General features: G+C 41.5%; 1 protein-coding gene across 1 annotated transcript; it reads left to right on the top strand.

Annotated features, from left to right (window-relative positions):
* Nucleotides 1-1,029: 1,029 nt before the first annotated feature.
* On the top strand, nucleotides 1,030-27,578 carry KBTBD11 (kelch repeat and BTB domain containing 11). The gene is made up of 2 exons (XM_054023125.1): nucleotides 1,030-1,542; nucleotides 19,615-27,578. Exon 2 carries the CDS (start codon nucleotides 20,646-20,648, stop codon nucleotides 22,623-22,625), a length of 1,980 nt encoding a protein of 659 aa, XP_053879100.1. The 5' UTR covers nucleotides 1,030-1,542; nucleotides 19,615-20,645; the 3' UTR covers nucleotides 22,626-27,578.

Below are 27,578 nucleotides of genomic sequence, written 5' to 3'. Positions count from 1 at the left end.
CACGGATTTAACTGTCAGTCTGGGGCATTGTGGGACAGCTTTTGAAAAGCAGCAACAGTAAATGTAAGCAACACAGTCTACCATCACACTGTGTTGAGCTAACTACGTTGCCCTAAGTGCTACTCCTCTCATGGAGGTGGAGTTATTAAGTCGGTGTGGTGGGCAAGTTACATCGGTGGGAGCTGCGTTTTAGTGTAGATGCTAACAGTTAGGTTGACTTAAGCTGCCTTTTGTCAACCTAACTCTGTAAGTGTAGACCAGAGCTAACTATTTTTGGATAAATGCAGTCCAAACTTAGTGGAAGCACAACTTGGCCATGAAGCAAGGTCACTCAACACTTCCAGGATCAGCATCCTTGCACCAGAAGGAAACTGAGGATAATACGGAGTTTGATAAATGCATCCACAGCCTACCATTGGGCCAAGAGGGTGTCCAGCTGCTGCTGAGAAGCTACTGCGGCATTGCAGAGGCACTTTTCCAACCTGATCTAATTCTTAGCACCCATTAAGGTTACATACCGAAAGAGCGGTTGACACTTGAATCATTCCACTCTGCAGCAACAGGTTAGTTTGTTTTCTGACCACTAATGAGAACAAATATGTGCAGGGCAGAGGTCACTTGTAACCATTAGATTTTAAATGTAAATTGGCCACAATGCCGGGGTTAGAGGCCACTGAAGATGAATGAGCCATGATTTAGCAGGAGGGACATTGGAAATGTAAGCAAAAGCCTCATCGCTCTCTAGGAAAGCAGACCTGCCCAGCGGGGCCGCTGAACAAAGGCGCATAAAGAAGATAAATATGCCGAAGCGGGGGGCTGCAGCGCGGGGCCCCGAGCGCCGCTCTTTGTGTGTGCACGGTGCATGTAGGTGGGCTCACACAAAGGAACTCCCAGCCAAACCTCTGACCCTCCCGCGAAGCGAGCGATCGTGCCGGCTGGTGGCCGTTCAGCCATTTGCATGGCGCGCATCACACCCGGCGCTCCCGCCCCGCGCACACACTCCCGAACTCGGGCAGTGCCGCGCGCGCAGGCAGCTCCAGCCGGGCGCAGCCGTGCAGATCCCCGCTGTGTGCACACGGGGACGGAGCGGCAGCGGCACCTAACCCACCGGCGCTGCCACAGAGCCGCTCCCCGCCCTGCCGGCCGGCGGCTAGCTCCAGAGCAAAGGAACCGCAGCAGAGCGCGGGCTGCCGTATATATTGCTCAGGCATTTGCAAATTCGATCCCCGCCCCCCGCAGCCGTGGCCGGAGCAGGACACCGCAGGGAGGGCGAAGGGATGCCTCCTGGCACGGCCTGGCACTCGGCTGGCCCGCGGCGTTGTCTGGCTCACTAAAGCGAGGAGAGGTGGAGGTGCGGTTGGGACTGACTCACGCAGGGCCTTAGGAAGCGCCTTATCCCGCCGCTCAGGGCTGAAACTGACCAGATCCGCTGCGGCAGCTGGGGCCGGATCCAGGCAGGGGCCCCCCAAGGCACTGGACACGCGGAACCAACCCTCCCGAAGAGCTGAGGCGCTAACGTGACACTGTCCCCGCTGCCCAGAGGTAAGCGCTTGGCTAGCCCTGTGTTGCACAGCCCCACTATGCAAAGGTGTCACGTTCCCAGTCCGTGGCAGCTGCCCCGTTCAGGTGTAGAGCCCAAGCGGTCCTTGCTGGCGAGTCAAACCTAATGGTTGTAATAAGGAATGAAAATGCATTCCCGTGGGGATGGGTTTGGCAGCTCCTGGGCCCTTTTTCTCTCCCCCCTCCGGCGGATTTCTTGAGGCTGGATGGAGAACTTAATTCCCCACGTAATGTTAATGATGCACTTGCTCTAAGGATCTCAAGTAGGAGTAAATTGTTCACTCAGTGTGAATCAAAGCATGTTCTCTGTCTGCTGTGCAGGGTCCTCGGAGACTTTTTATTACAAAAATCCATCACCATGCAACAGTTAATTAAGAAACAACCTTGTGAATTTGTTCCTAAATTTGTGTTTTTTAAAGCACCCGACAACAAGCTAAATGTGTTTATTAATGGAGATTTGGAACTCTTGTCAGTTTTAATCATGCTTTTCTCTTCTGTCAATCCTGATTAATCCAGTTCACTGCCTACCCTGTATAGTACGGCCGCAGCAGCACTGAGCATGCTCCCGTATGGAGAGGCATATTTTCTTGTCTCTTCTCCTGCTCTCACCTAGTAAGCCACATTAAGATCCGTTCCCCCCACCTCCCACACACTCACTTTTCCTTTTTGCCTTTACTCCTGCTGACCTATTAGAAATCTGAATGACTCAGCACCTTTACAGTCATGTTTAAGCCTGTTAACAGCAGCATAATAGTAGATGCCATCATTCATTTTTATTGAACACTTGCCCAACCTACTCAAATCACATGAATGGTACAAGCCTTCAGTATGCATACACATATTACTTAACATCATGGCAGGTAACGCCTCAGGAAGAATTCTACAGAATTTAGTAGAGTTGAAACCAATAGGGTTTTATAAATCTTACTCTAAAAACCTATAGAACAGAACAAAAAGCAATACACTTTATTAAACTATAAATTAAATTAATATTAGGAGTTCTTAAAACTACAGAAAGGTTATGATTTTAACTTAATTCAGGAGGGCTTTTCCACAGTGGCATGCAAAGGCAATAATATAGATCAATGTGTATATCCTTTTCTCTGTCTCATCTGTCTACAAAGCTAAAGAACTCTTGTTATTTCACAAATTGACAATGTCCCAAAAGAAATAAGTGAAATATTTACTGTGAGTAACAAAATCTTCTTTGGCATTTATTAAGACATATTTATTCCATGGTTTAGGTGGCCAGCATATCCCTCTTCCTGCCAGTAAAATTCTTCCAGTTCTTCCCTTGCCTTCTCTGTGCCCCTCAGATAGCATTTATTCATTCTTTAATTAGGAAATCCTAATGCATGTCAATGGGGCCCTCCAGCTATCCAATACTAATGGAGTCCTATGATAGGAAACACTCATAAGACCAAGGGTATTGGGACCCCATCTTGCCAGCCCTTTCTGATGTAAGTAAATGTTCCTGCTGTGAATAGTGCCACTGAAGGCAATGATTATACTCATGAGTTAATGGGTATGGTTGGTGGAACTGGGTCTTGGCATTGTGAAAAGATGGGTTCCTTTAACAAACGTTTTTCTTCTGCAAGTGTATTATTCACATGACTTTCCCATATAAAAACAATAACAAAAACCAAACAAAAAATAGCCATTTTTTTCTACAACCCAAAACCCTTTAAGCTTTTAATGTAGATAGATTTAAAACTTGCATAAACATTAGGTCACAAGTATTTGGCAGGCCTATTTAATGAAAGCCATTAACAATCCCTATAATAAAGTAAGATTATAGTGTTTAGAACTGTCCTAGGTTTACAGAGAAAGGGATCCAGTTAAAGTAGAGAGCCCAAATCCATGAAAGCTGCTGAGCATGCTCAGTGTAGTATCTAACATTTTGGTCCTGTTGCATTCAGAAAGAAGGTGGGTGAGGTAATCTTTTGTTGGGCCAACTTCTGTTGGTGAGAGAGACAAGAGTTCAGGCTTACACAGAGCTCTTCTTCAGGTCTGGGAAAGGTACTTAGAGCATCACAGCTAAATACAAGGGGGGACAGATTGTTTAGCATAAGGAGTTAACACATAAGAGACCTTTCAAGGTGAACTGGGCAGTTAACACCTCTGCAGTCACAGGACAAAGGAGGATTAGTGGGTTATAGATCATTGTAATGAGTCTTAAATCCAGTGTCTTTATTGAGTCCATGATTTTTAGTGTCTAACAAAGTTATGAATTTAAGCTCCCAGGCTTGTCTTTTGCAATAGGGCATTTCATTAGTGGTCGCTGCCTCCTAAGAATTGGGGTAAGAGGCCAAGACTGAGGCCAATCCTACGCCCATAGAAGTCAGTAGATTTTTTTTCATGTAGAGCACCATCAAGCTAATTTTTTTCTTATGATATTGAATCAGAAACTGATTCATGCTGTCATGTCATTTATGCCTATGGAGATTCTGCAGCAGTGCAATCAAGGAAGCTATTTCTTTTCAATGAACAGAAATGTATATACCTAGATCCCTCAGCTAATTTTTCATTTTATTCAGTCTGATTAGCCATATTGGAACATTACAGTTCCTATGTCTTTTTTTTTTTTTTATAGTACCATCAACAGCTATGTTTAGGGTTCCCTGCATCAATTTTTATCACAATTTGTTCTTGTCAGAGAACAAACATCCCTAATTCTCTTTTTTGAAAAATAATTATTTTCACAGTCCATGGTGCATTTTTTTCTGAGATCTGATAGTTAGAAACAGAAAATCAAAATGCCAGTTCCCAAAAATGACTTACGAACAGTATAATGACAAAACTAGCATTTAGCTTTGGCACAAGCAGAGCAACAGGTGTGGGGAAGAGGCTAACATTAGAAATGTAAATGCCGCTTTTCGTCACTTTAAGGTGCATGAAAAAAATGTGAAAATGTTTTTAATAACTTAAGTCGAAGAAAATTCGCAACATATAAGGCAACGTCTGCCCTTGCACAACTCCCATTGACATGTGCATATCTGAGAGCAGAATTTGGTTCTAGTGCTTAATTTAAAGAGACAATAGCAAGAGGCAAATTTTCACTTTTGGCCTAGTTGTGTCACACGTACATAAAATTCTCTCTCCTATATATGGGATTACAATTAAGCATTTTCATATCTACCAGATGTCTCACTGTGACTGACCAATCCAAAATAGACTTTTTATGCCCCAATCCCACAAAGACATAAGCAAATGTGTAACTTTACACATGTAAGTAGCTCAGTCCTATTTAAATTAAAAGGACTGTGCATGTGTGCGAAGTTATACATGTGTTTATCTTTGCAGGATTGGATCCTTAGTAATTTTTTTGTAGACGTAATGGATGATCCTGCAGTCCTTTCTCAGGCCTGACTCAGGTATGGTCCTTGGATATTATGGGTAGTTTTGCCCTTGTAAGGGCTACAGGATGGGGCCAGTATAATATGGTAATAACCAAACAATTATTGTAGAAAAGTGTTGTCCAAATATCTTATACAACATACACATAACTTTATACATTATATATTCAAAATTATCATACCCTAATGATCACAGTTAAGTTTATAACATATATCTATTGCCCATCAGTACAAAGCACATAACCAATACTGCACAAACTGCAAAAAAAAACTGCTATAGAGTTACAAATTTTGCCTCTGTGAGAAACAAAAGGACAGTCATGTGTTAGTTTTTTGGGTGTGACATTCCACAAGCTAGTAGTTTAGCCAAAGGGACAGCATCTGTCAAGCCTTTCACAAAGAAACATGCCACATACAGCAACTTCCCCTCATATAAATATACACACATACTTTGTACAAGCAATTTCTATTCTGTTATGTTGATTCACACATATGACACTCACAATTTGTTCCAAACCTACCAGAATGTTCACACTTTAGTCCAGTGGTTCCCAACCTTTACAGACTACTGTACCCCTTTTAGATGTGATGTGTCTTGCATACCCCAAATTTCACCTCACTTAAAAACAACTTGCTTACAAAATCAGACACAAAAATACAAGTGTGCCAGCACACTATTACTGAAAAATTGTGTACTTCCTCATTTTTACCATCTAATTATAATATAAATCAATTGGAATATAAATATTGTACTTAATTTCAGCATATAGTATATAGAACAATATAAAACAAGTCATTGTCTGTATTAAATTTTAGTTTGTGCCAACTTCGCTAGTGCTTTTTATGTAGCCTGTTGTAAAACTAGGCAAATATCTAGATGAGTTGATGTACCCCCTGGAAGACCTCTGTGTACCCCAGGAGTATGTGTCCCCCTGGTTAAGAACCACTGCTTTAGTTCCACAGCCATACAGAATTCTTCACTAGGGTGTTATGGAAACTCACTAGATACACGAGTCATTTGGGATATTCTACCAAAGTCAGACTACCTCTCAGAGGGGACTGTCTAAAAGCCATAACTTCCTCTGCTTTAAGGAAGTGATAAGAGTGGGAAAGGGGAGTGACTGCTATGTACCCACAGTCTATGTATAATGTGTGCTGATATGTGTTTGGGTCCAAACCAGGGACAATGCCAGGGTAGCTCTGATTGACATTAAATCCCTTGAAAATATATTGAATACAAGATCGCCAAGATAATGAATCTTAACAACAACTAGCTCTTACATGGCACTTCATCAGTAGATGTCAAAGTGCTTTACAACAGAGGTCAGTGTCATTATCTCCATTTTTACAGCTGGAGAAACTGAGGCAGAAAGAGGGGCAGCCCAAGGTCACCAGGCAGGCCAGAGCCAGGAATAGAACCCATGTTTCCTGAGTCACTGTCTAGATAACCCCTGGACTAGATTTGACAGAAAGTTCATTTGCTCAGCTAGGAATCAAGAAAGATGGCCTATACAACACTTTATTCGCCTTCCTCCGCAGCATGGGGCAGGGATCGCTAGCAGGAGGGTTCTCTGCCAATTGAAGTCACCAAGACACAGGATTTGGGGACTTCATCAGCAGAGTCAAGGGAAGGGTAGGGACGGTTTTGTGGCCTGCGGCATGCAGGGGGTCAGACCAGATGATCATAATGGTCCCTTCTGACCTTAAAGTCTATGAGTCTATGAGATAAAGAGAAAATTTTTTCAGTTAGTTCATCCAGAAGTGAATTATGGAGTGAAATTCTATGGCCTGTGTCATGCAGGGATCAGATTAGATGATCACAATGGTCTCTTCTGATCTTTAATCCTATATATTTATGAGTCTTCAGTGCTGTCAATCTGGCCCCTTGCATGAAAATTGAGTGATTTTTTTTTTTTAATCAGGCAAGCAGTTAAATAGCAGTAAATCATAATCTAAACAGGGATTAAAATCATTTAAAAAGAAAAATAAGAGGCAGTATAGCCAAAATACCCTTTTCTTGACTATCCATATTCAGCATATGGAATTCCCATTAAAGTCAGTGGGAATGATCCTCATCAAGGCCCAGCTCCTCAAAGGTATTTCTGCATCTAACTCTAGGTACCTAAATACCTTTGAGAAGCTGGGCCCAGGTACTCACAGGATCAGACCCTGTAAATATTAGGATTTTCATGGAAGACTCTGTTTTCCACCTCAGCCCAGCCTACGACTGCCTTCTTTGTATGTGGTAAACTTTCACTGGAATGCAAACAACATAGATTTCAATACAATGTTTATGATGTTTTTTCCCCACTCCTGCAGTTGTGTTGGCCAGATGGACTAGGCTCATATTTTGTTAAATCTCACTTATAGAGTTGCTGTTGAATACAGTCCCATCTCCTGTTGAGAGCAGAGCTGACAGCCTGCAGGTTTCTCTGACACCATTGAATTTGGCCACCAAACTGCCTCTGGCTTCACCATGTGTTGCTGTTATGAGGTCAACAAATGTGATTTTTTTCCCCCCATCCTAGCCCAAGATGTGATGGGCCAGACCCTCAGCTGGTGTAAATCAGCATAACTCCACTGAAGTCAATGGAGTGATGCCAATTTACTACAGCTTTGGATCTGTCCCAGTGTCTTCAGAACACACTTCCTGCAGCTGGGGAGTGCAGTGGACAAGAACAATAAACTGTTAAGCTGCTCTGGCACTATTTTTTCTTAAAAGTTGCATACGCATTAGGCACGTTGTTGTTTTTACCACCTGTGGGTTTGGCCAAAGGAAACTGAAAAGCATTTTGGAAAAGCACAATGCTGCAAAGTCAGCAGAAAGAAAAATCCAAACAAAGCAAATGACCCAATAGTGTCTTGAACATTAAAGAATTACAAAAATAACAGACCTCCCCCACCCCCAATCAGTAAGACACTTTTATGGCTGTTGGGAATGTAATTGAAGTGCTATATCAGAAGCAAATTATTAGTTTAATTTAGGTTTGTACATTAAGGAATTTTTTATATATATATAGTATTTCCCATTTATGTCCTTTAAAAAATGTTGACTTTTCCTGTATATTTTTTGTTTGTTTAATACAATGATACTCAGACCTCAGTGGTTCAAGAGCCAAATTACTGATCAACATTATCCAAAAGAGCGACAATAGTATGAATTTATATATATAATTTTCACAGCAAAATTACTGACCAAGTATTATTATTTTCTCAACTACAATTGGTTAATAACATAGTAAAAGCATACTGCTTGGTTAATAACTTAGTCTGGTTAATAATTAAATAACATAGTGTTTTAATATCGTTTGCTGCAAAGAGCCACCAGAGACACATCGCTGGCAGCTCGCGATCCATAGTCTGAGTATTACTGGTTTAGTACATATGTAACAAAATAAAGTGATGCCCTATGTTCATAAGGCAAGAAAAAATGGACAGATTGTAGCATTTCATATTGGTAAATTTCCTTATTTTTATTGTTTATTATTGTTACTTATTGTTTGTATTGCAGTAGGACCCATAGGACTCAATTAGGATCAGAACACTATTGTGCTAGACACTGAACAAACACATAAGAAGTCATGATCTTTGGCCTAGATATGAGGCTCATAGTAGTGCAAAATGTACTACATGCTGGGAGACTATGTATATTCCCATGCATAGAATACCTTCCCAAAACAAGATATTAAATACAGATCTAGAATTTCTAAAGCTCAGGATGACGAATAAACTCTGGGGTTCTGTTAGTCATAAGTTTTTTCTATACATTGTAATTAATTTTCCAAGTGTGAGATTTCTCCCTTAGGCCCAGATTCACCTCTGAACTAGAACTAAGGCTAACACAGGGATTGAGAGCAGTTGGCTTTGAGGGGCTAGTTAGGCACCCAATGCAATTAGGCCATCTTAATTTGCACCCCTTTTGCAATGGCTCCTATAAATGCCCTAACCACTGCCCAATGTACCTATGACCCACCTCAGAATGTGTCCTGCACTAATGCCTCCTGTGGAGGTGAGTTGAGGCAACACACTGAAACAACTGAAGACAGTTGTAAGTTTTTCAAAGTTTTTCTTGTGCCTTATTAAGGGCACAAGAGCAACCTATCCCACTGCGTAGGAAAGATAGGAAGTATGGCAAGAGAAGACCCTGGCTTAACCAGGAGATCTTCAATTATCTGAAACTCAAAAAAAGTCCTACAAAAAGTGGAAACTACGTCCAATTACAAAGAATGAATATAAACAAATAACACAAGTATGTAGGGACAAAATTAGAAAGGCCAAGGCACACAACGAGATCAAACTAGCTAAAGACATAAAGGGTAACAAGAAAACATTCTCCAAATCCATTAGACACAAGAGGAAAACCAAGGATAGGGTAGGCCCGTTACTCAATAAGGGGGAAAAACAATCACAGAAAATGTGGAAATGGCAGAGGTGCTTAATGACTTCTTTGTTTCGGTTTTCACCAAGAAGGTTGGTGGTGATTGGATGGCTAACATAGTGAATGCCAGTGAAAATTAGTTAGGATCAGCTGACTGAGGAGATATTTGAGCCATTAGCAATTATCTTTGAAAAGTTGTGGAAGACGGGAGACATTCCAGAAGACTGGAAAAGGGCAAATATAGTTCCAATCTATAAAAAAGGAAATAAGGACAACCCGGGGAATTACAGACCAGTCAGCTTAACTTCTGTACCTGGAAAGATAATGGAGCAAATAATAAAGCAATCAGTTTGCAAACATCCAGAAGATAATAAGGTGATAAGTAACAGTCAGCAACAGTCAAGAACAAATCATGTCAAACCAACCTGATAGCTTTCTTTGACAGGGTAACAAGCTTTGTGGATAGGGGGGAAGCGGTAGATGTGGTATATCTTGACTTTAGTAAAGCTTTTGATACTGTCTCGCATGACCTTCTCATAAACAAACAAGGGAAATACAACCTAGATGGAGCTACTATAAGGTGGGTGCATAACTGCTTGGAAAACCATTCCCAGAGAGTAGTTATCAGTGGTTCACAGTCATGCTGGAAGGGCATAACAAGTGGGGTCCCGCAGGGATCAGTTCTGGGTCTGGTTCTGTTCAATATCTTCATCAATGATTTAGATAATGGCATAGAGAGTACACTTATAAAGTTTGCGGATGATACCAAGCTGAGGGGGGTTGCAAGTGCTTAGGAGGATTGGATTATAATTCAAAATGATCTGGAGAAATTGTCTGAGTAAATAGGATGAAATTCAATAAGGACAAATGCAAAATACTCCACTTAGGAAGGAATAATCAGTTGCACACGTACAAAATGGGAAATGGCTGCCTAGGCAGGAGTACTGCAGAAAGGGATCTGGGGGTCATAGTGGACCACAAGCTAAATATGAGTCAATAGTGTAACACTGTTGCAAAAAAAGCGAACATCATTCTGGGATGTATTGGTAGGACTGTTGTAAGCAAGACATGAGAAGTAATTCTTCTGCTTTACTCTGCCATGATTAGGCCTCAGCTGGAGTATTGTGTCCAGTTCTGGGTGCCACATTTCAGGAAAGATGTGGACAAATTGGAGAAAGTCCAGAGAAGAGCAACAAAAATGATTAAAGGTTTAGAAAACATGATGTATGAGGGCAGATTGAAAAAATTGGGTTTGTTTAGACTGGAAAATAGAAGACTGAGAGGGGACATGATAACAGTTTTCAAGTACATAAAAGGTTGTTACAAGGGGGAGGGAGAAAATGTTTTCTTCTTAACTGCTGATGATAGGACAAGAAGCAACGGGCTTAAATTGCAGCAAGGGAGGTTTATGTTGGACATTAGGAAAAACTTCCTAACTGTCAGGTTGGTTAAGCACTGGAATAAATTGCTTAGGGAGGTTGTGGAATCTCCATCATTGGCAAGTTTTAAGAGCAGGTTAGATAAACACCTGTCAGGAATGGTCTAGATCAGTGCCACTGGGAGCTGCGGGCGGCTGTGCCTGTGGATGGTCAATGTAAACAATCTTGCGGCCCGCCAGCGGATTACCCTGACGGGCCACAGGTTGCCCACCACTGGTCTAGATAATACTTAGTCCTGCCATGAGTGCAGGAGACTGGACTACATGACCTCTCGAGGTCCGTTCCAGTTCTATGATTGCTGGTATAGCTGCTCTGGGAACCTGTAGTGAGCTTCCTTGAGAGGCTCATGTCCTCTTTGTGGCTCCTTTACCACCACAAAGGGCCACAGCCCAACTAATTCTCCCCTCTCTGTGCAGCGTTAATGCTGGGCACGTATTTATTTTTATTTATTCATTTATTTAAACAACAATAAAAAAATCCCCATATAAAAGATCTAGGTACCCTAAGAATTAGACTTATACCACTTAAAAAAAATCACTCATCAGGAAAAAAAAAAATCTTATACAGGTAACAAGTTAGCTCATTCATTAAATCAAAGAATAAAAAAAACACTTTCACTCACCATCCCCATAGCCTACTCTTCAGTCTTCCCCAAAACTTTATTTACTGAATAAAGTTTTGTTTTTCCGTTTTCCATCTAAATCAGTACAACTTTCTTCAGAGCTAAAATTCTTGGAGGGGAAATATCTGTAGAAATCTGGAATTATTATGTAAAGCTAATTAGAACCCACAGACTATTTTAACTGCAGCTAAGATAGCTTGGAAACCTTGTGTTTGAAAAATATTTATGTAAAAATAGCACAGAAGGAACCCATGATCTCAGAGAAGGAGACAGAAGATACAAGACTCTAGGTCTCTGTGATTTCTGTCCTGTTTTGGCATCCCTTATTTTGTGTGCCCAGAAATCAGAGCCAATCAGTGTCTCATTTAAAAAAAACAAGTTCCTTTTCTGAGTCCCAGAGTTTGGCTGGGAAGCTTATTGCTGTTTCACTATCCCCTTCTTCAAAAGCTTTTGTATTAGGAACAAAATCTTTCCTTTTAGCCTATGTTCCTGCTCTTAAGGCTGGGAAGCACCAGATTTTGTAGGTTTTCTGGAGGAATATCTTCTAGTTTCTTAGCACCTGCCCAGATTGCCTCTTTGTTATGCATTTCTGTGCCAGTAAATATCATAGTTCTTCCTGTGCTTTGTCAGAGTTCTTAGATTCTGCTCACCTTTTTAATCTGTACTCTTTCTATAGGTATGTCAAAGGCAAAATCTTGCCTTAAGAGTAACTATGGAGCACACTGCTCTAGATCACTGGCTTATCTGCTATATTAGGGTGTAGGGGGCCTACTTTTTCAAGAATGCAATAGGGTTGGTTGCTCCTGCAGTCCTAGGAAGCACAACCAATCCCGGCTCTTACTTGATTTTCCAGAATCTCTATTAATTTTTTATTTTTTTGAAGGCTGCAAGAAATCTGCTGATTTGCTGGATTTCTCTTTCACACATTTTAGTGAAAAATTCTTCTCTTGCTGTATTGTGGTCTTAACTTTATCAAAATGGCTCTCTTGGACCTTGTCTATACTGTGAAATTTTACCCTGTCTGAACACATTTGCAAGCAATTGTGTTGGGCGTTAACACTGTTTAATAGACAGTGTTGACTAGAACTTTATGTACTCAGTTTCATGTCAGCTGTGATTAAAACTCCTAAGTTGAATGTTCTATCACAGTTAGCTGATATGTACACCGTAGACTGTTCTGATCTACATAGATTCATAGAGTTTAAGATCAGACGGAATCGCTAGCTCATTTAGTCTGATAGCACAGGCCATTACATTTCACCATTACCCCTGGATTGAGTCTAATAGCTTGTGTCTGCCTAAATCATGCATTCCAAAAAAGGACCTGTCTTGGTTTAAAGACATCAAGAGATGGAGAAGTCACCCCTTCTCTTGGTAATTTGTTCCCTCACTGTTAGAATGTTGTGCCTAGTTTCTCATTTGAATTTGTTTCAGCTTCCAGCCATTGGTTCTTGTTAGGCCCAGATTAAAAAGCCCCTTAATGCCCAATATTTTCTACCCATTAAAGTACTTGTACAAGGTAATCAAGTCACCTCTGTCTTCTTTTTGATAAACTGAAGAGATTGAGCACTAAGTCTATCCCTGAAAAGCATTTTCTCCACACCTAGAATAATTTTTGTGGCTCTTTTCTGAACCCTCTTCAATTTTTCAACTCCCTTTTTTAAAATGCAGACACCAAAACTGGATGCAGTAGCCCATTATCAGTCTAACCAATGTTGTGTACAGAGGTAAAATCACCTCCATACTTCTACTCACTTTATCCTGTTTATACGTCCATAGTTCACATTAGCCCTTTTTGCCACAGCATTGCACTGGGTGCTCATGTTGAGTTGCTTATCCAGTATGATCCTATAACGTCACTATAGTGCATCCAGCTTTGTATCATCTGGCATGATTTTTGGTATCCATGTACAGACATGGTTAAAAAGTAATAGTGGCCAGACTTAAATTTATCTATGTGTGACCATATCGTATATGTAGAACTGCGAGACAGGCACTCCTGGAGCTTGCAAAGATTTCAGATAAGAGGCTTTAACAGATTCAGTGTCCTTTTGCTCTGCCTTCGTACTCTGCTCTGTTTTACTTTTGTGACACAAATGGCAGCTCCAGGGTTTTCTCATCATGTGTTGTCTTTTTAAAAAATCTTGTTTCTGCATATGTTCTTTGTGTTAGACATTTTTTCTTTTAAATTATATTGATACAGTATTTGCATTTAAAATTGTTAGCTTTTCAGTTGTGTAGGTGTATTATTTCCTTTATGGTGTGAGAGCTCTTAAGAGAGCTTCCTTCCTACACACTTTTTGAAAAGTTTATATGGAAAGGAACTCAATAAAATATCTTTCTCGTAAGAATTCTCATCCGTATTAATACCGTATTTAGGAAAGCCTGTATTTTTTTTATGGCCACTATGACTTTTTTTTTCATAATGCAGCCATATTAGTGATTCTGTAGTTAAGGTTTTGACAATATTTCTATTATAAGACCAGTTTTTGCCATAACCCCTTCCCTTTTCTCTTGAATTTCTGAGGAAGCGCTCCTAGCTGTATGAAATTGATCTTGCGGGGTCTTCTAGTCAGAGGAGAATTTTTTATGAAAGTTTATTTTCTTTATTAAGGTTGTATGGAAAAAGTGAATTGTTAGATGAAAGAATGCATTTCTATTAAGAGCTCTGAAAATATAAAACTGGGAGAGGTCATGAAGAAGCTTTATAAGCAACTTGAGAGAGGCTACAATCCTGTGAACTCTATGAAACACATCCTGTAGTAAGGGCAAGGTAGTGAATTTCTGTTATAAGCCAAATTTTGAGCACCCTCAATTTTCAGAAAAAAGCTCCTTTCGTCCTGGAATTTCTCATGGGTCTGTCACTAGTGGAGAAATTGTTTGTTTGTTTTTTTCCAAAAGTTTGAGGTTAATCAAACAAACAGTTGTTTAGGATATGCAACTTAAAAACAATAGTCATTTTTCTTTTGTTTGTTTGTTTTTGTTAGCCCCTAACATTTATGTCCACTCAATTTGAAGTGGTTTGCATGGACAACATCAATTTTGTTTTATACAATAGCCCTCAATAAGCACTAATGCACAGGACTACTTTTAATAAGTCTGAATGGAAAATTCAGGAGTTATAAATTAGAGGTTAGAGTTGAACTTCTGGAAGCTAAACAGAGAGGTTTGCAAATATTATAATTTCTCTGAGAGGACTCGTAGAAGTTAGTAATAATATGGAGCGTATCTGCAGAGCTTGTTAGTTTCATGAGAAGCAGATCATGGAACCTATAAGTCTGACTACTGTAGTTAGCATAGCTCACAAGTTCCATGAAAAACTGGACAGTTCTACAACGGCCAAGCATCCTTTAGCTCTCCCTATTGCCACACTGGCCTTCATTAACTTTCCCGCAAAACAGCTTGGGGAAGGAGATCGGCAAACTTCTTTGCCCTAGATCAGCCTGTCAAGCAGTCACTTTGCTCCTGACTCACCCTTCTCTTAGATTAGAATTAGGTTCCTTCTCTCCAAAGAGTCCCTATATTGGCTGTCCCCAATTTAACAGTCTCCTTAATTAAATATGAGAGACAGATTCTCGCCTCCAGTTCAGGACACTTCGGGTTGTTCAGGTGGCCCAAACTATCTAACTGAAAATTCCCCCAGCCTAGGACAGCATTCAGCTGGTGTAAAGCTGGCATAGCAAGATGTTATGCCAATCACTCACTGTTACCTATCCTGGCATTAAAGACATGTTGGGGTGGGTAGACAGCATGTGCACTCTGCCAATTCTCTGTATTGTCCATTGCGGACCACAGCCAGCCAATGTAAAATAGAGCAGTTTAAGAAGCTGAAATGCTGCTCTAATTTATTCTGGGGTATGGGTTGAAGCTAATTCAGGTTGTGACTCAGAAAACTGTAACCAGCTCCCTGGCATAGAGTGGATCTTGATGTAGGAGATAATCTGATTCAAAGTTTATTGGCACAGCTCGAAAAGTAGAGAAAACAAAAGGTAATTGGAAACATTCATCTAGTTGAACGCTATGAAAGAACAGCTACATGGGTTCAACACAAAGAAATATTACTTATAAAATGTTGTTAAAACATCTCTCTCTTAGAACAAGGCCTCTCCCTCTATCAAAAAACTGCCTCTTGCAGTCTAAGACTAGGTCTACACTACGGGGGAATAGGGTAGCTGAAGTTGCATATTTTAGGTCGACTTACCTGGCTGTGAGGACGGCGGCGAGTCGACCGCTGCTGCTCTCCCGTCGACTCCGCTTCCGCCTCTCGCTGTGGTGGATTTCCGGAGTCGACGGCAGAGCGATTGGGAATCGATTTTATCGCGTCTACACTAGACGTGATAAATCGATCCCTGATAGATCGATGTGCCCTTAGTGTTGCTTTAATCAAGCTATCTTATATCTGTTTGCTAGACTGATGGGTACACATCCAGGATGTCGCAAGTGTATCACTGCCAAGCATGTAGATGCAGCTCATGGTTGTTGGCAGTTACAATGTCTATTAACATGCTGTCATTACATCACCCTAGGCCAAACCCAAGCTAATAAATACTGGCTTGAGTCCATTTAATATAATTCCTATATTAGAGGCCCCAGCCTACTACTCCTGTATCAGCCCATAGATACCAAAATACTTTAAACAGCTTTCTTCCTTTTCCAGCACCTATCCCATTTTAAAGCTTTGACCAAACTAATCGAAAAATGCTAAAAACACATTTGTTTTCTTTTAAAAGTTGACAAAATTATTAATTCAGCTGTCTTCTATTATTTCCATAATTCTTGATGATTTTGTTGCAATGAAAAACCCCCTTCATCAGTTACAATTTGACATAAAAAGTTGGATGTCAAAGCCCTCCAGGGTAGATCGGCAGAGGCTCTGGAGGTTTTTCGCCTTCCTCCACAGCATGAGGCAGGGGTCGCCAGCTGGAGGATTCTCTGCTACTTGAAGTCTCTAAACCACTGGATTTGGGGACTTCAACAGCAGAGTCAAGGGAAAGGGGTTGGGACGGCTTTGTGGCCTGCATCATGCGGGAGGTCAGACTAGATGATCATAATGGTCCCTTCTGACCTTAAAGTCTATGAGCTACATGCTGGAAGACAAGGATGGAATACAGTTTTACATTCCATCAGCCACTTTTCAGCTTTCTCTTGTTCTATGCACGACCTATGATTTTGGGATCCCTCATGCTGGCTAAGAGAAAAGTTCCATCGCTTCTCTGAATTGTTTTCCAAATTTATCTTTGTGTGATTCCAATTTTGTTGTTAATTACAGCAGATTTCCACTGCAACAGCCTCATCAGCCTAATCTGCCAAGTCCCTCCTTTGTTATGTAAAATGTATGCTATGATTGATTAAATCCTCCTATATAATGCTCAGTACAAATTTCAGTATACTGATAATCATTTGATTAAAATAAATCTAGAGACAATTTTTTTGAAAGTTTCACCGAGTGTCATTGGGAAGCTGGGGCATCAATCCTTTCAATATGGTGACTGAAGATTTTTTTTTTTAAAACTCTCACAATGTTTGCTAGGATAGTGTTAGGTTAACCTTTCTTAACAAGGTTTCAATGGTGAGCTAAACATGTGTGAATATGTGAAGGGTCTTAGGGCTCATCTTTTTCATTCATTTTTTCATTTTTTAATTGTCTCAGCAAGTGACATTAGGCTTCTGTCATAATTTTCTCTGAATGGCATCTTCTTTACAACTTGGACACAATATTTGGTTGTTTTCTTTTCGGATGTAGAATGAGTTGTATTAAGCAGGAACACATTTTTCCATATGTACATGCTTGTAACCATTATCTGGTCACTTCTCAAATTCAACCCATAATCTTGCATCAAAGTCAATATTAATTCTTTTAGTTCTTCCTTTAACTTCCCCTCTCTTTCTGTACTTGCAACATCTAGTAGTAGACCTGTGACTGTAAAGCTGTTTGAAGGAGTCTGTTGTGATGAATCTAAGCAGTAATAGTATGAGGAATCTGCTAATGGTCAATCTTTGACTGCTTTTTCCACGATGGCAGATGTAGGTCAAGAGGATAGGAAGCTAGGAGGAGTGGATCACAAAAGCAGGGAGTCTGGGCTCCTAAGCGGATTGTGATATTGAAGGCAATTGGTAGAGTGTGTACTGGGACCCAGCAAGGTGTTAAGGCCATTGCATCCTTAGCATCTCAGGAACCTACTATCCATGCCCAAGCCAAGGTGCACAAGGGCTGGTGTCCCAGAGCCCTGCAGGGACCTATAAAGGGGCAGTATTGACAATGCATATCCAGGGCAAAATGCTCCATTCATTTGTTTAGAGCGTTCATTGTACTTCATTGACAATTACATTGTTAGCATAAAAAAAAAAATCTCAAAACCTTCTTACATTCAAGACTATGCTTTTCAGAGTTTTTTAACAGCATAATCTGTATGATCTTTGCCATTTTGGGGGCGTAACATGATTTAGCATCGTGGCTATGTTGGGATGGGTTAGAACGCAAAACAACTACCTAGTGAATTTAATATTGTGAAGAATGAAGAGTATATAGAAGCATGTTATCAAATGCCCTTCCCACAATGAATGACAAACGTGTAAACATATCTTACATTTATTCACCGATGTCACTTCTCCAATGTGGAGAAAACCTGAGGAGAAACAGCAGCAGCCCAAGTCCACTGGAGTCTGTTGCTGCTCCCCAGATTTCTCAGTGGATGAAGAGGATCAGAGCAAATCTGCATTTGCACTCCCAGTTACAAAGATGTGTAATGGATCAGCTGCTGCTTAGGGAAGTGAAGGGAAGCATCTAGTGTGTTGCTGAGCAGACAGGGAAAAGAAAAGACCTGCTTCTTTCCAGTGGGATTTAGGGATCAGCAGAAGCAGGCCCTCTGTTTCTCCTCTTCTTTAATTAAAACTACAGAGAAGATGAGTTGCTTATATGAACTTCAGAAGGCAATAAAGTCCAGTCTACCAGGTTCAACTCTGGACTTCAAGAAATCTGCAAACTATGTTCATAAGATGGGTCAGTTCAGCTCCAGACTTCAAAATATCCATACTAGAAATGCAGAGATTCTGAAATCTGTAAATTCCATCAAAATGTACAAGTTACATTAAAACCTTGTGGAGTTCTCACAGGTTCAAATATTCATAGCAAATAATTCCAATATTAATCTCCCATCCTTCAAAGAAGCCTTCAATGGCAATACAAATCTTTGGTGAGGACAGAATAAAATGAATGCCCAGTCCTTCAAGCCCTTATAAACAGGATAGTTTTTTATTAACACATATCACATTAAAATAAATGAGACTAGTCATGTAAACAAGGATTATCCATGCCAGCCTGGGTTTGCCAGCTGCAGCTTCACATTTGGAGTTTCTAGGCAAAGTGGTGTTTGAGTTATGACATTTTCAAGAAAGAAAATCAAAGTAAGTTAGGCTTGTCTAACATTAAAATAGTTTTCAAACTCATGTTTCCAAAATGCCTTGTTTGAGTTACCTCAAATTTTACTAAATCCATAAATAAATAATCCTTACTGGCAGGAAACCATATGGAACATTTTGGGCAGAAATGAGTGTGTATGAGGAAAATAGAAAGTGGTCACATAGAAATTTATAATGAATAGATAGTTACAAACTATGGAGTCAGTACTGCAGCTCCCTATAATATGAAATTAAACACAGACAATTTATTGACAATATGATAATTATCAGTGATTGGAACTTAAACAAAACCTAGGAAAATCCTTTTTTAAAAATGTCTCAGTTAAGCTGTAACTAAAATTCTACATTTATGTAACAAAGATTTTAAAAAATCTCTTTGGTTGTGGTTTGGAAATCTAATCTAACTTTCAACCATGGCCCACAGACTTCCAGTTTCCCAGTGAAAACTTCATGTATTGACCTATGTACTGTGAACCTACCCATTTCTTATTCTTATGAGCAAGAAGCCTAAACCCGCCCAGGATGCTTCATGTATCCACATATGGGACTACACAGCAACCTACATCAGTCGGGGACACATTTGTCAGTTTACTTTTTGTTTGTTTGTTTTTTTCATAACTGTATCAAGCAGTTCTCTAGTACCTATTTTGCAACAATTGTGGTTTGCATTAACCTCATTTTAGTCAATTTCATAATCAAATTTCAGGATGCACTATCCACCATTAAAGGAAACTCAATTATACTAGTACAAAACTCCTCTGGAATAAGCTCTAATAACAACCACAAACTGAAAATTATTTTTTTACACTGATCAACTTTTTTACATTTTCTTTTAAACAGGAACAAGAAATGCATTGGATCCCGTAAGAAATAGTGAACTGAAGAAACCTTCTTGAATCTCAAGGAGCCTATAATTTCCAAGGAAATCTTGACTGGTTTAAAAACTGTTCAGAACTGCAGTTGGTTTCTGCCTTTAAAATAGTTGCTTACGGTGAATAAATTATGGACCTAACTATATTTAAGACTCTAATCTTAAAGGATCACATTTCCTCAACACAGTCTATTGAACAAACAATACAAAAGGATGCCACCCAGCACAACAGCGTCAGGGGTTGGGGCAATAATTGCAGAATGTAATCACACGTCAGCATGTTTAATTGACCCTGTTGCTGCAAATTTCAGAGCAGAAAGTCCAAGGAAAATGTTTAGCTCCTCTTTGAGCTGAAATAAAACAGTGCAATTAGTCAGACTGATCTTGGGAGATGCACGTAGGCTGATATGAACATCCAGGTAAATTAAAACTGTTAAAACTGAATGATCTCTGACTTGTGAAAGAACACGTGTCGCTTACTCTGAAGAAAAAAATAGGAAAAAGGCTCATAGAAAATTAAATTGCGCCAGGAAAAAAAAAATCAAACTCCCCCAAGGTACAGGAAGTGAGATTCTTTATTACTATACATTGATCTGTCAATGCCACTTAAGGAAAGTCTGAGCAATCAAGGTGTAGCAAACACAGTATTGTTACAGATATCTATACAATGTTGAAATTAGTCAAGTTCAAAAGTTCAGCAGTGACTGGCTGCAGGGACAGCTGCCACCACACCCCTTTCTGCTGTCAGCATGTGAGAGGAGTCCAGGCTTGGAAACAAGGCTGAAATTGACCATGTGCCAAGAAGGAGAGTTGAGCAAGAAAAACCCACAGTAACGTTCAACCTTAAACCACAAAGGAAAAAAAGGAAAAAGTGACGGGGGGAGAAGAGGAAGGCGAAGGGGTGGCTAACTGTGCTGCTGAGCTGGGAGAGAGAGAGAGAGAGAGTGTGTGTGTGGGGGGGTGGGACGGACATTAGCCAGGTCCAGCCTCTGCTAGAGCCATGGAAAACTCAGTCCTATCCTGTGTCCTTTATCCAGGTGATGGGAATATCAGTGAGGCAAAGACCTGTCCCAAAAGGCTCTGTGGAGAAGCGGAGCAGCAGCTAGGGCCCCCGGCAAAAGCTCTGGGGGAAGCAGAGCGCAGCAACGGCAGCCAGCAGCAGCCTGGCTCCATGGAAGGGAGCGCATCAGCGGGGGAAGAGGAGAGTGGGGGTGGGGAAAGCGCCACGCTCCCTTTGCAAGCCCCCTGCGGTTTCAGCTCCTCCTTGTGCTTCAGCTCGCCTGGGGCAGGGGACAAAGCCCCGCAGCAGGATCCTGGAGCAGCCTCCTCCTGCAGCCGGGTGGTGAAGAGCCAGTGGGAGATTAACAACACGGCGTCCGAGGAGGAGGGGGAGGCGGGAGGAACTGACATCGCCCGGCCGCCGCCTGGCACTTACTGTCCCCAGGCTGGAGCGCAGCCCAGCAGCCCGCAGCAGCCGGTCTCAGAGGAGCCGGACCTGGTGATCGAAGTGTCCGGCCGGCGGATCCGAGCCCACAAGTCGGTGCTGGCAGCCAAAAGCGACTATTTCCGCGCACGCTCGTCCCGGGACATCCTGCGGGTGAAGGGGGTTAGCTACGGGGCACTGCGCCTGCTCATTGACTACGTCTACACGGCCCGCATGGGTGAGGTGCGCCATGACAACCTGGCTGAGGTGGTGAGTGGCGCCCGCGTGCTGCAGATGCCTTGCGCCCTGCACTGCGCAGCTGAGGCCATGCGGGCCCAGCTGCGCCTTGACAACTGCTACCAGCTGCTGTGCCTGGCCAAGAAGCAGCGGCTGGCGGAGCTGCGGGAGGCCACCTACCGCTTCATGAGCGACCACTACCTGCAGGTGCTGCGGGAGCCCGCCGTCTACGGGCGCCTGAGCGGCGCGGAGCGGGACCTCATCCTGCAGCGCCGCCTGGAGGCCGGCAAGCGGTGCCTGTTGGTGGCCGAGGTCAGCGATGCCTTCGAGAGGCTGAGCGCGGGCAGCAGGCCGCAGAGCCGGGAGAGCAGCCGGCCACAGAGCCCCTCCTCCGTGGTGTCGTTGGAGGAGAGCAGCTACCTGATCTACTGCTACCAGGAGGCGGCCAAGGAGTGGAGGGTGCTGACCCGCCTGCCTGAGGAGGCCAACGCCAAGGGCTGTGCCATGTGCGTCCTCTACAACTACCTCTTCTTGGCTGGGGGCATCGCGGCGGCACCGGGCGAGCAGCGAGCCCGTCTCTCTGACAAGGTCTTCTGCTACAACCCACTCACCGACACATGGAGCCAGGTGCGGCCGCTGGGCCAGCCCCGCTCACAGCTCAAGCTGCTGGCCTTGGATGGCTACCTCTACGCTGTGGGGGGCGAATGCCTCTTCACCGTGGAGAGGTATGACCCCCGGGCCGACCGCTGGAGCCCGGTGGCACCACTGCCCAAGGGTGCCTTCGCCGTGGCGCATGAAGCCACCACCTGCAACGGGGAGATCTACGTGTCGGGCGGCTCCCTCTTCTACCGCCTGCTCAAGTACGACCCCCGGCGGGATGAGTGGCAGGAGTGCCCCTACAACAGTAGCCGCCGCCGTTCCGCTGACATGGTGGCCTTCAAGAGCTTCATCTACCGCTTCGACCTGAGCGGGAGCCGCGGCGAGCAGGGCCAGGCCGGCGGGGTCGAGGTCTTCCGCTACAACACCGTGGCCAAGCGCTGGAGCCAGTGCGCCTCCCTGAGGCCCAGCAGCGGCCCCCTGCAGCCCTTCCGCTGCGCCGCCCTGGGCAGCACCATCTACTGTGTCAACCGGGCCGGCACCCTACGCTTCAACCTGGCCCAGGACGGTGAGGTGGAGGCTGATGGGGGGCTGCCAGGCAGCTTCGATGCGGAGCTGCTCAAGGCCCCCTTCGAGGCTAAAGGTGTCCTCCTGCCCTTCGTGCTCACCCTGCCGGAGAAGCCAGACAAAGCTGGGGAGCCAGAGAGCCCCCTGGTGCTCTGAGTGGGCCTGGTGTGAGGGCAGCCAGATCAACTGCGGGAAGGGGCTGCGATTGGTTTCTGCATTGCACCACCATCAGCTGGTCTGGGGCCCTTCCACCACTGCATGGCAAACATCTAGCCAGGGGCCTACTCCAGCTGGCAGGATTAGAGGGAGCTGGGCCTGCCCCTAGCTCAGCGGCCTGCCGGACAGCCACAGCCCCTGACTAGGGGCATCTTCAGAAGGTATGCATGAATTAGAAGGCTGGGGTGATCTAGGGCCGCTGCTGGTTATAACCACTCTAATCTTTACTTTGCTTCATGCGGGAAGAATTCACTCCTTGGCGCTGGTGAGCAGTCAAGCAAATTAAAGAAAAGCTGCTAAAATAGGATAATCTTTGGGATAATGTGGGCCAGTTCCCAATCTGGAGAAGACCTTTCCTCCTGGAGTTATATAAATCCCTGAAAACAGAAGCTTATAATGGAATATTTAATAATAGTGTTGCTCTTGTATATATACACAAGAGGGTCTGCTTCTTCTGCCATTCATTTTCTTTTCTCTTTTGGATATCAGTTGTGAATACTGCTGGCTACATAAAGGAATTCAGTTTACTTTAAACTCAACAGTGCATATGTTAGAAAAGTGTAAGGAGATCATCTGAATTGCATCCTTTCATTTTTGGTTCAATAGATTCTTTAAGGAAGACATGGCACTGTAGCCCCAAGGATCTGCAACCACAACGAATGATTTAACAGAGACCAGATTTAAAGTTTTTAAGCAACACAAATGCCTGCCACATGTTCATATTTGGAATACAGGGGAAAAGTCAATTTACCATAGCACAGCAGAATTGTGGCTGAAAGAAGTGACAATTTCTGTAAAAGACAATGCTTTACTTTTTTATCAGAAGTTTTAAATTCTAGTAAACAGGAAGCAAAGCTGTTCAGTTCATGGCAGATTGACATGACTGTGGATGCCACTGAGTTTTGGGGGAAACATTTTGTATTTCACTGCTCTTTAATTAACTGCAAATCAATGAAAATGAACCTAAACCAAATGTGAATTCTTTAAAACTGATTGCATTCAGTTTATATATTACATTTTATGTCCAGTAGCCTGTGGTAAGAGACTATTCCAGCATAGAACAAGGCTATCACAGGAGAACAAGAAAAACGAGAGTTTGCTACACAGGCTGATTATACGTATGTACTAGCATAATGTTGAGATTTCCCTATCTTTTAATTGAGAGACTGATTTATTTATTTGAGGTAAATGAGTGTTGTAATTAATAATTCACTTGTCAATTATAGTTCATACTGATACCATATACTTTTGTTTGGATTCTGAATCTTTTGAGAATAATTGTTTATGGAGCAGCATTTAGGGGGGAGAAAAATGATATAATGGGAAGTTGAAGCATACTTTTTATCATGTTATTCAGAAAAAAAAGTGTAGACCTTCTGGACAGGCATGCTGTATTAAAAAGCGCACTTGCATTTATTTTATACATTTTATATGTAGACATCCAATAGAAGGATACAGCAAATCTGTTTAGCTTTACAGTAATTAATGAGAAACCATTTTCTTAAAATAGACCCAGTGTTTTTGCTGTTGTTAATTCAGCCTGGAATTGTCACTTGATTATGGAAAATAATTGTTTATGAGTATTCAGTATTCTAGAAAGACATAGCAACTTCACATCAAAGAACTGCAGTAGAAGAATCCTTATGTTTTATTAAAATATCTTATTTTAGCAGGGTACTAACAGTAGAATTCTTATATCTCATTGCTAGTTCTAAAGAAAGGCAGCAGATTCTACCATGAGACATCATTTTGACAGATAGAAGACACAGAGTTTATCTTTATGGTTTATTTGATGTTTTATACAGTTGATCTGATTAGAATACTATTTAGAAACCAGTGGTGCAATCATGAAGCCTTTAGTCAAATTATCTCCCCAATGAAGTCACTGTAAGTGTTGCCTGAACAAGGACTTTATGACTGGACTATATACATGTTAGCCTAGTCAGCATGCTAGTTGGTTGAATGGGATTTAACACTGCAGTCAGAATTTATGTTGTGCATACAAGTGAAAGTTAGATATTGATCTTTTACTTGCCGATACACTTAACAGATTAGTTAATTCCTCAGCTGGACAAATACAATTTTGCATTTTTCTCCTAATTATATTATTGCCTTCTAAGTATAATAAGAGCTGTGAGGCTAAAGAAAAAATGATTTGTGTGCATTAGAATTATTTTTCATATAATTGTAGCACAGGTAATGCTTACAGTTCAGAAACTGCAAACACTTCTGCACATGCTTAAAGCTAAGCAGTGTGCAAGTATTGCTGGATCAGAGCCTAAACCAATATAAGGACCAGATGCACATATTGAAATGTCAGTTTTATCTCATAGTACAATTATACAATTGTTTATGTATTTGAATACCTTACCTAGTACAGTATTTATACTACATTTCTAGTGAGGAAGCTAATCAGGTTTGTAATTTTTTTCCCCTTTGCATTTTAATTTGGTGGTATTTTATGAAAATGCTGCCTGATTAGTTTTGGGAAATCACTGTGACCTTAAATTTATAAAGATATTCCACAAACATCTAGCAAAGATTTGAAATGTACCTTTATGATAATTAAGATATTTGTTGCTGTCTATAACTAGAAAATATATTTGCAAATACACTTTACAACAAAGCCAACCAAAAATAAATAAACAAGATTAAATCAAAAGTGCTACAAACACCATGAAGACATTTTCACTATTTCATTCAGACTAGGAATGATAGTATTGGGCCAAAATGTGCTCTCACTATTTACCCTGTGAAAAACAATCTGGTTTTAATTAGTAGTCAGTCAAATAGAATTTTCTTTATACCCTAGTTGCATAATCACAGCCAGATGATTGATTTTTCTGGTAACGTAAAGACATTTCTAGCTGGTTTCCTATTTTCTACCCCATGTTTCCTAAGTAGGTCTCCTGTGACTTTTTCCCCATTATATCTTCAGTACTAAATTAAGTTATGAATGTACCAAGTGAAATGAAGATGCAAGCCTTACAAAGCAAAGTTAGCAACAGACGGAGAGCCAAGCAATGACATGAGAAAGAACCTTAATTCCTGCAACACTGTTTATAAAACTCCTGTTTAAACCTTGAAACCAATTCAAAGGAATAATTGTCAAAAGAATATCCCTATTTGCTCAACACAAGAATTGCTAAACAATATGGGAATGATGGTAATCATAGCTGTTTAATGAATAAAACTGTTGTGCAGTAGCTAATGTGAATTCCATGCACAATGAAATCCCTTGTAAATAGCTGATAGAATTTCAACTGCTAAAAGAATAAATTATTCACACAAAAGCTGTACCTCTCCTATGCTGTTTGGTTAGATATCAAAATGATTGCTCTCAGTACCTTTGGTTATCTATTGTTCATGAGTAGCTTATTGCATTTCATGCTTTAACAGCATTGATTCCAGTGACTCCTCCGCAGATTCTTTCCATTTTGCAAGCACAGAGCTTAAACTCGGCATTGGGTTGATTTGCTTTGTGTCTCTATAGTGACACCTAGCATTTGTTACTTGAACAAACACCAGAAGTTCTATAGTGAGTTACTTTTTTCTTAGTTTGAGTTTTTCTCAATGACATTGATTTTGGTACAGTTATAAAAGCATAAGAAAAGAGGAGAAACTCTTACTTATATCATATCCTAATGGTACCATTCAAGTAACTGTAGTGAGTCATTTAATGAATCTGTCTGTAAGGGATAATATCCTGCCTTTGTTCTGTGCACTGAACTCACAGTGGATTGAAAGGCCTTATGTGTGGTGTGATAGCAGAATGTAGACCTAAGTAATTTCTAAGAAAAGTACCTTTTAATCTAAGGCTGGGCAGATCCTGCTGGAGGGTGGTGAAGCACTGGAATGGGTTACCTAGGGAGGTGGTGGAATCTCCATCCTTAGAGGTTTTTAAGGTCAGGCTTGACAAAGCCCTGGCTGGGATGATTTAGTTGGGGATTGGTCCTGCTTTGAGCAGGGGGTTGGACTAGATGACCTCCTGAGGTCCCTTCCAACTCTGATATTCTATGATTCTGTGAATACCCAAAGGTAGGAGACTAGGGTAGTATGTACACCTAGAGGGCCAGATTCTGCTCTCAGTTAAATCAGTGTAAATATGGAATAATTCCACTAATTTACACCAGTACAACTGATAACAGCATTTGGCCCACAAACTCTTTGAGTCAAATTCTGCCCTCAGAAATGTCCAATCCCCCTGATGTCACACCATTCATTTTGGCCTAAGAAAAGTATTGTAGTAGGAGCCGCTGGAGTAAATTTACCAGAATTAGGAATCAGTATTCTATTTTGTATTTTAGAGGCTCGCTCAGTTTCACAAGTTACCAGTATTTATCCAGCAGATAGGAGAAAATGTGAATTTGTCTCCTGCTCTATTTATTTATTTTTAACTACCATATATTTAGCCAAAGCAAACAAAATAATGGTTGAGGGAGGATAATGGGGGAGCCAAAAGTAGTATTTTAGCCAGTGTGGAATACATGGCCAGTTGTCTTAAAATATTTTAGTAAACACAATTCCCTATTTATATTTTTTCCATAATTGGAGCACATTTCAAACAAATACAGTATTTTTCAGTGAGCTAGTTTATTGCAGCAACCTCATGCTTGGCTCTTAAACATTAATGTTAGTGGTGAATAAACCCTAAACAAATTTGTGAAACTATAAAATGACCACATTGATACTGTCATTTATCACAGACTAACTAATGCAAATGCTTCGGACACTGTGCACAATTCAGGTGAATTACATTTGTAACTGATGTATTTATTAACAGTTCAGTTTTAAATATCTAGGCAAAAATCACTGTAAAGCTTTTTATGTACTCTAATTTATGCTGTAATGGAATAAATACATGAAAAAGCTCACCTTAGGGCTTTGCGGGTA

The sequence above is a fragment of the Malaclemys terrapin genome, chromosome 3 (genome assembly GCF_027887155.1).
Source record: "Malaclemys terrapin pileata isolate rMalTer1 chromosome 3, rMalTer1.hap1, whole genome shotgun sequence".
NCBI classification, from domain to species: Eukaryota; Metazoa; Chordata; order Testudines; family Emydidae; genus Malaclemys; species Malaclemys terrapin.
Note: the sequence above shows the minus strand (reverse complement) of the source record. Positions and strands in the feature narration are given on the sequence as shown.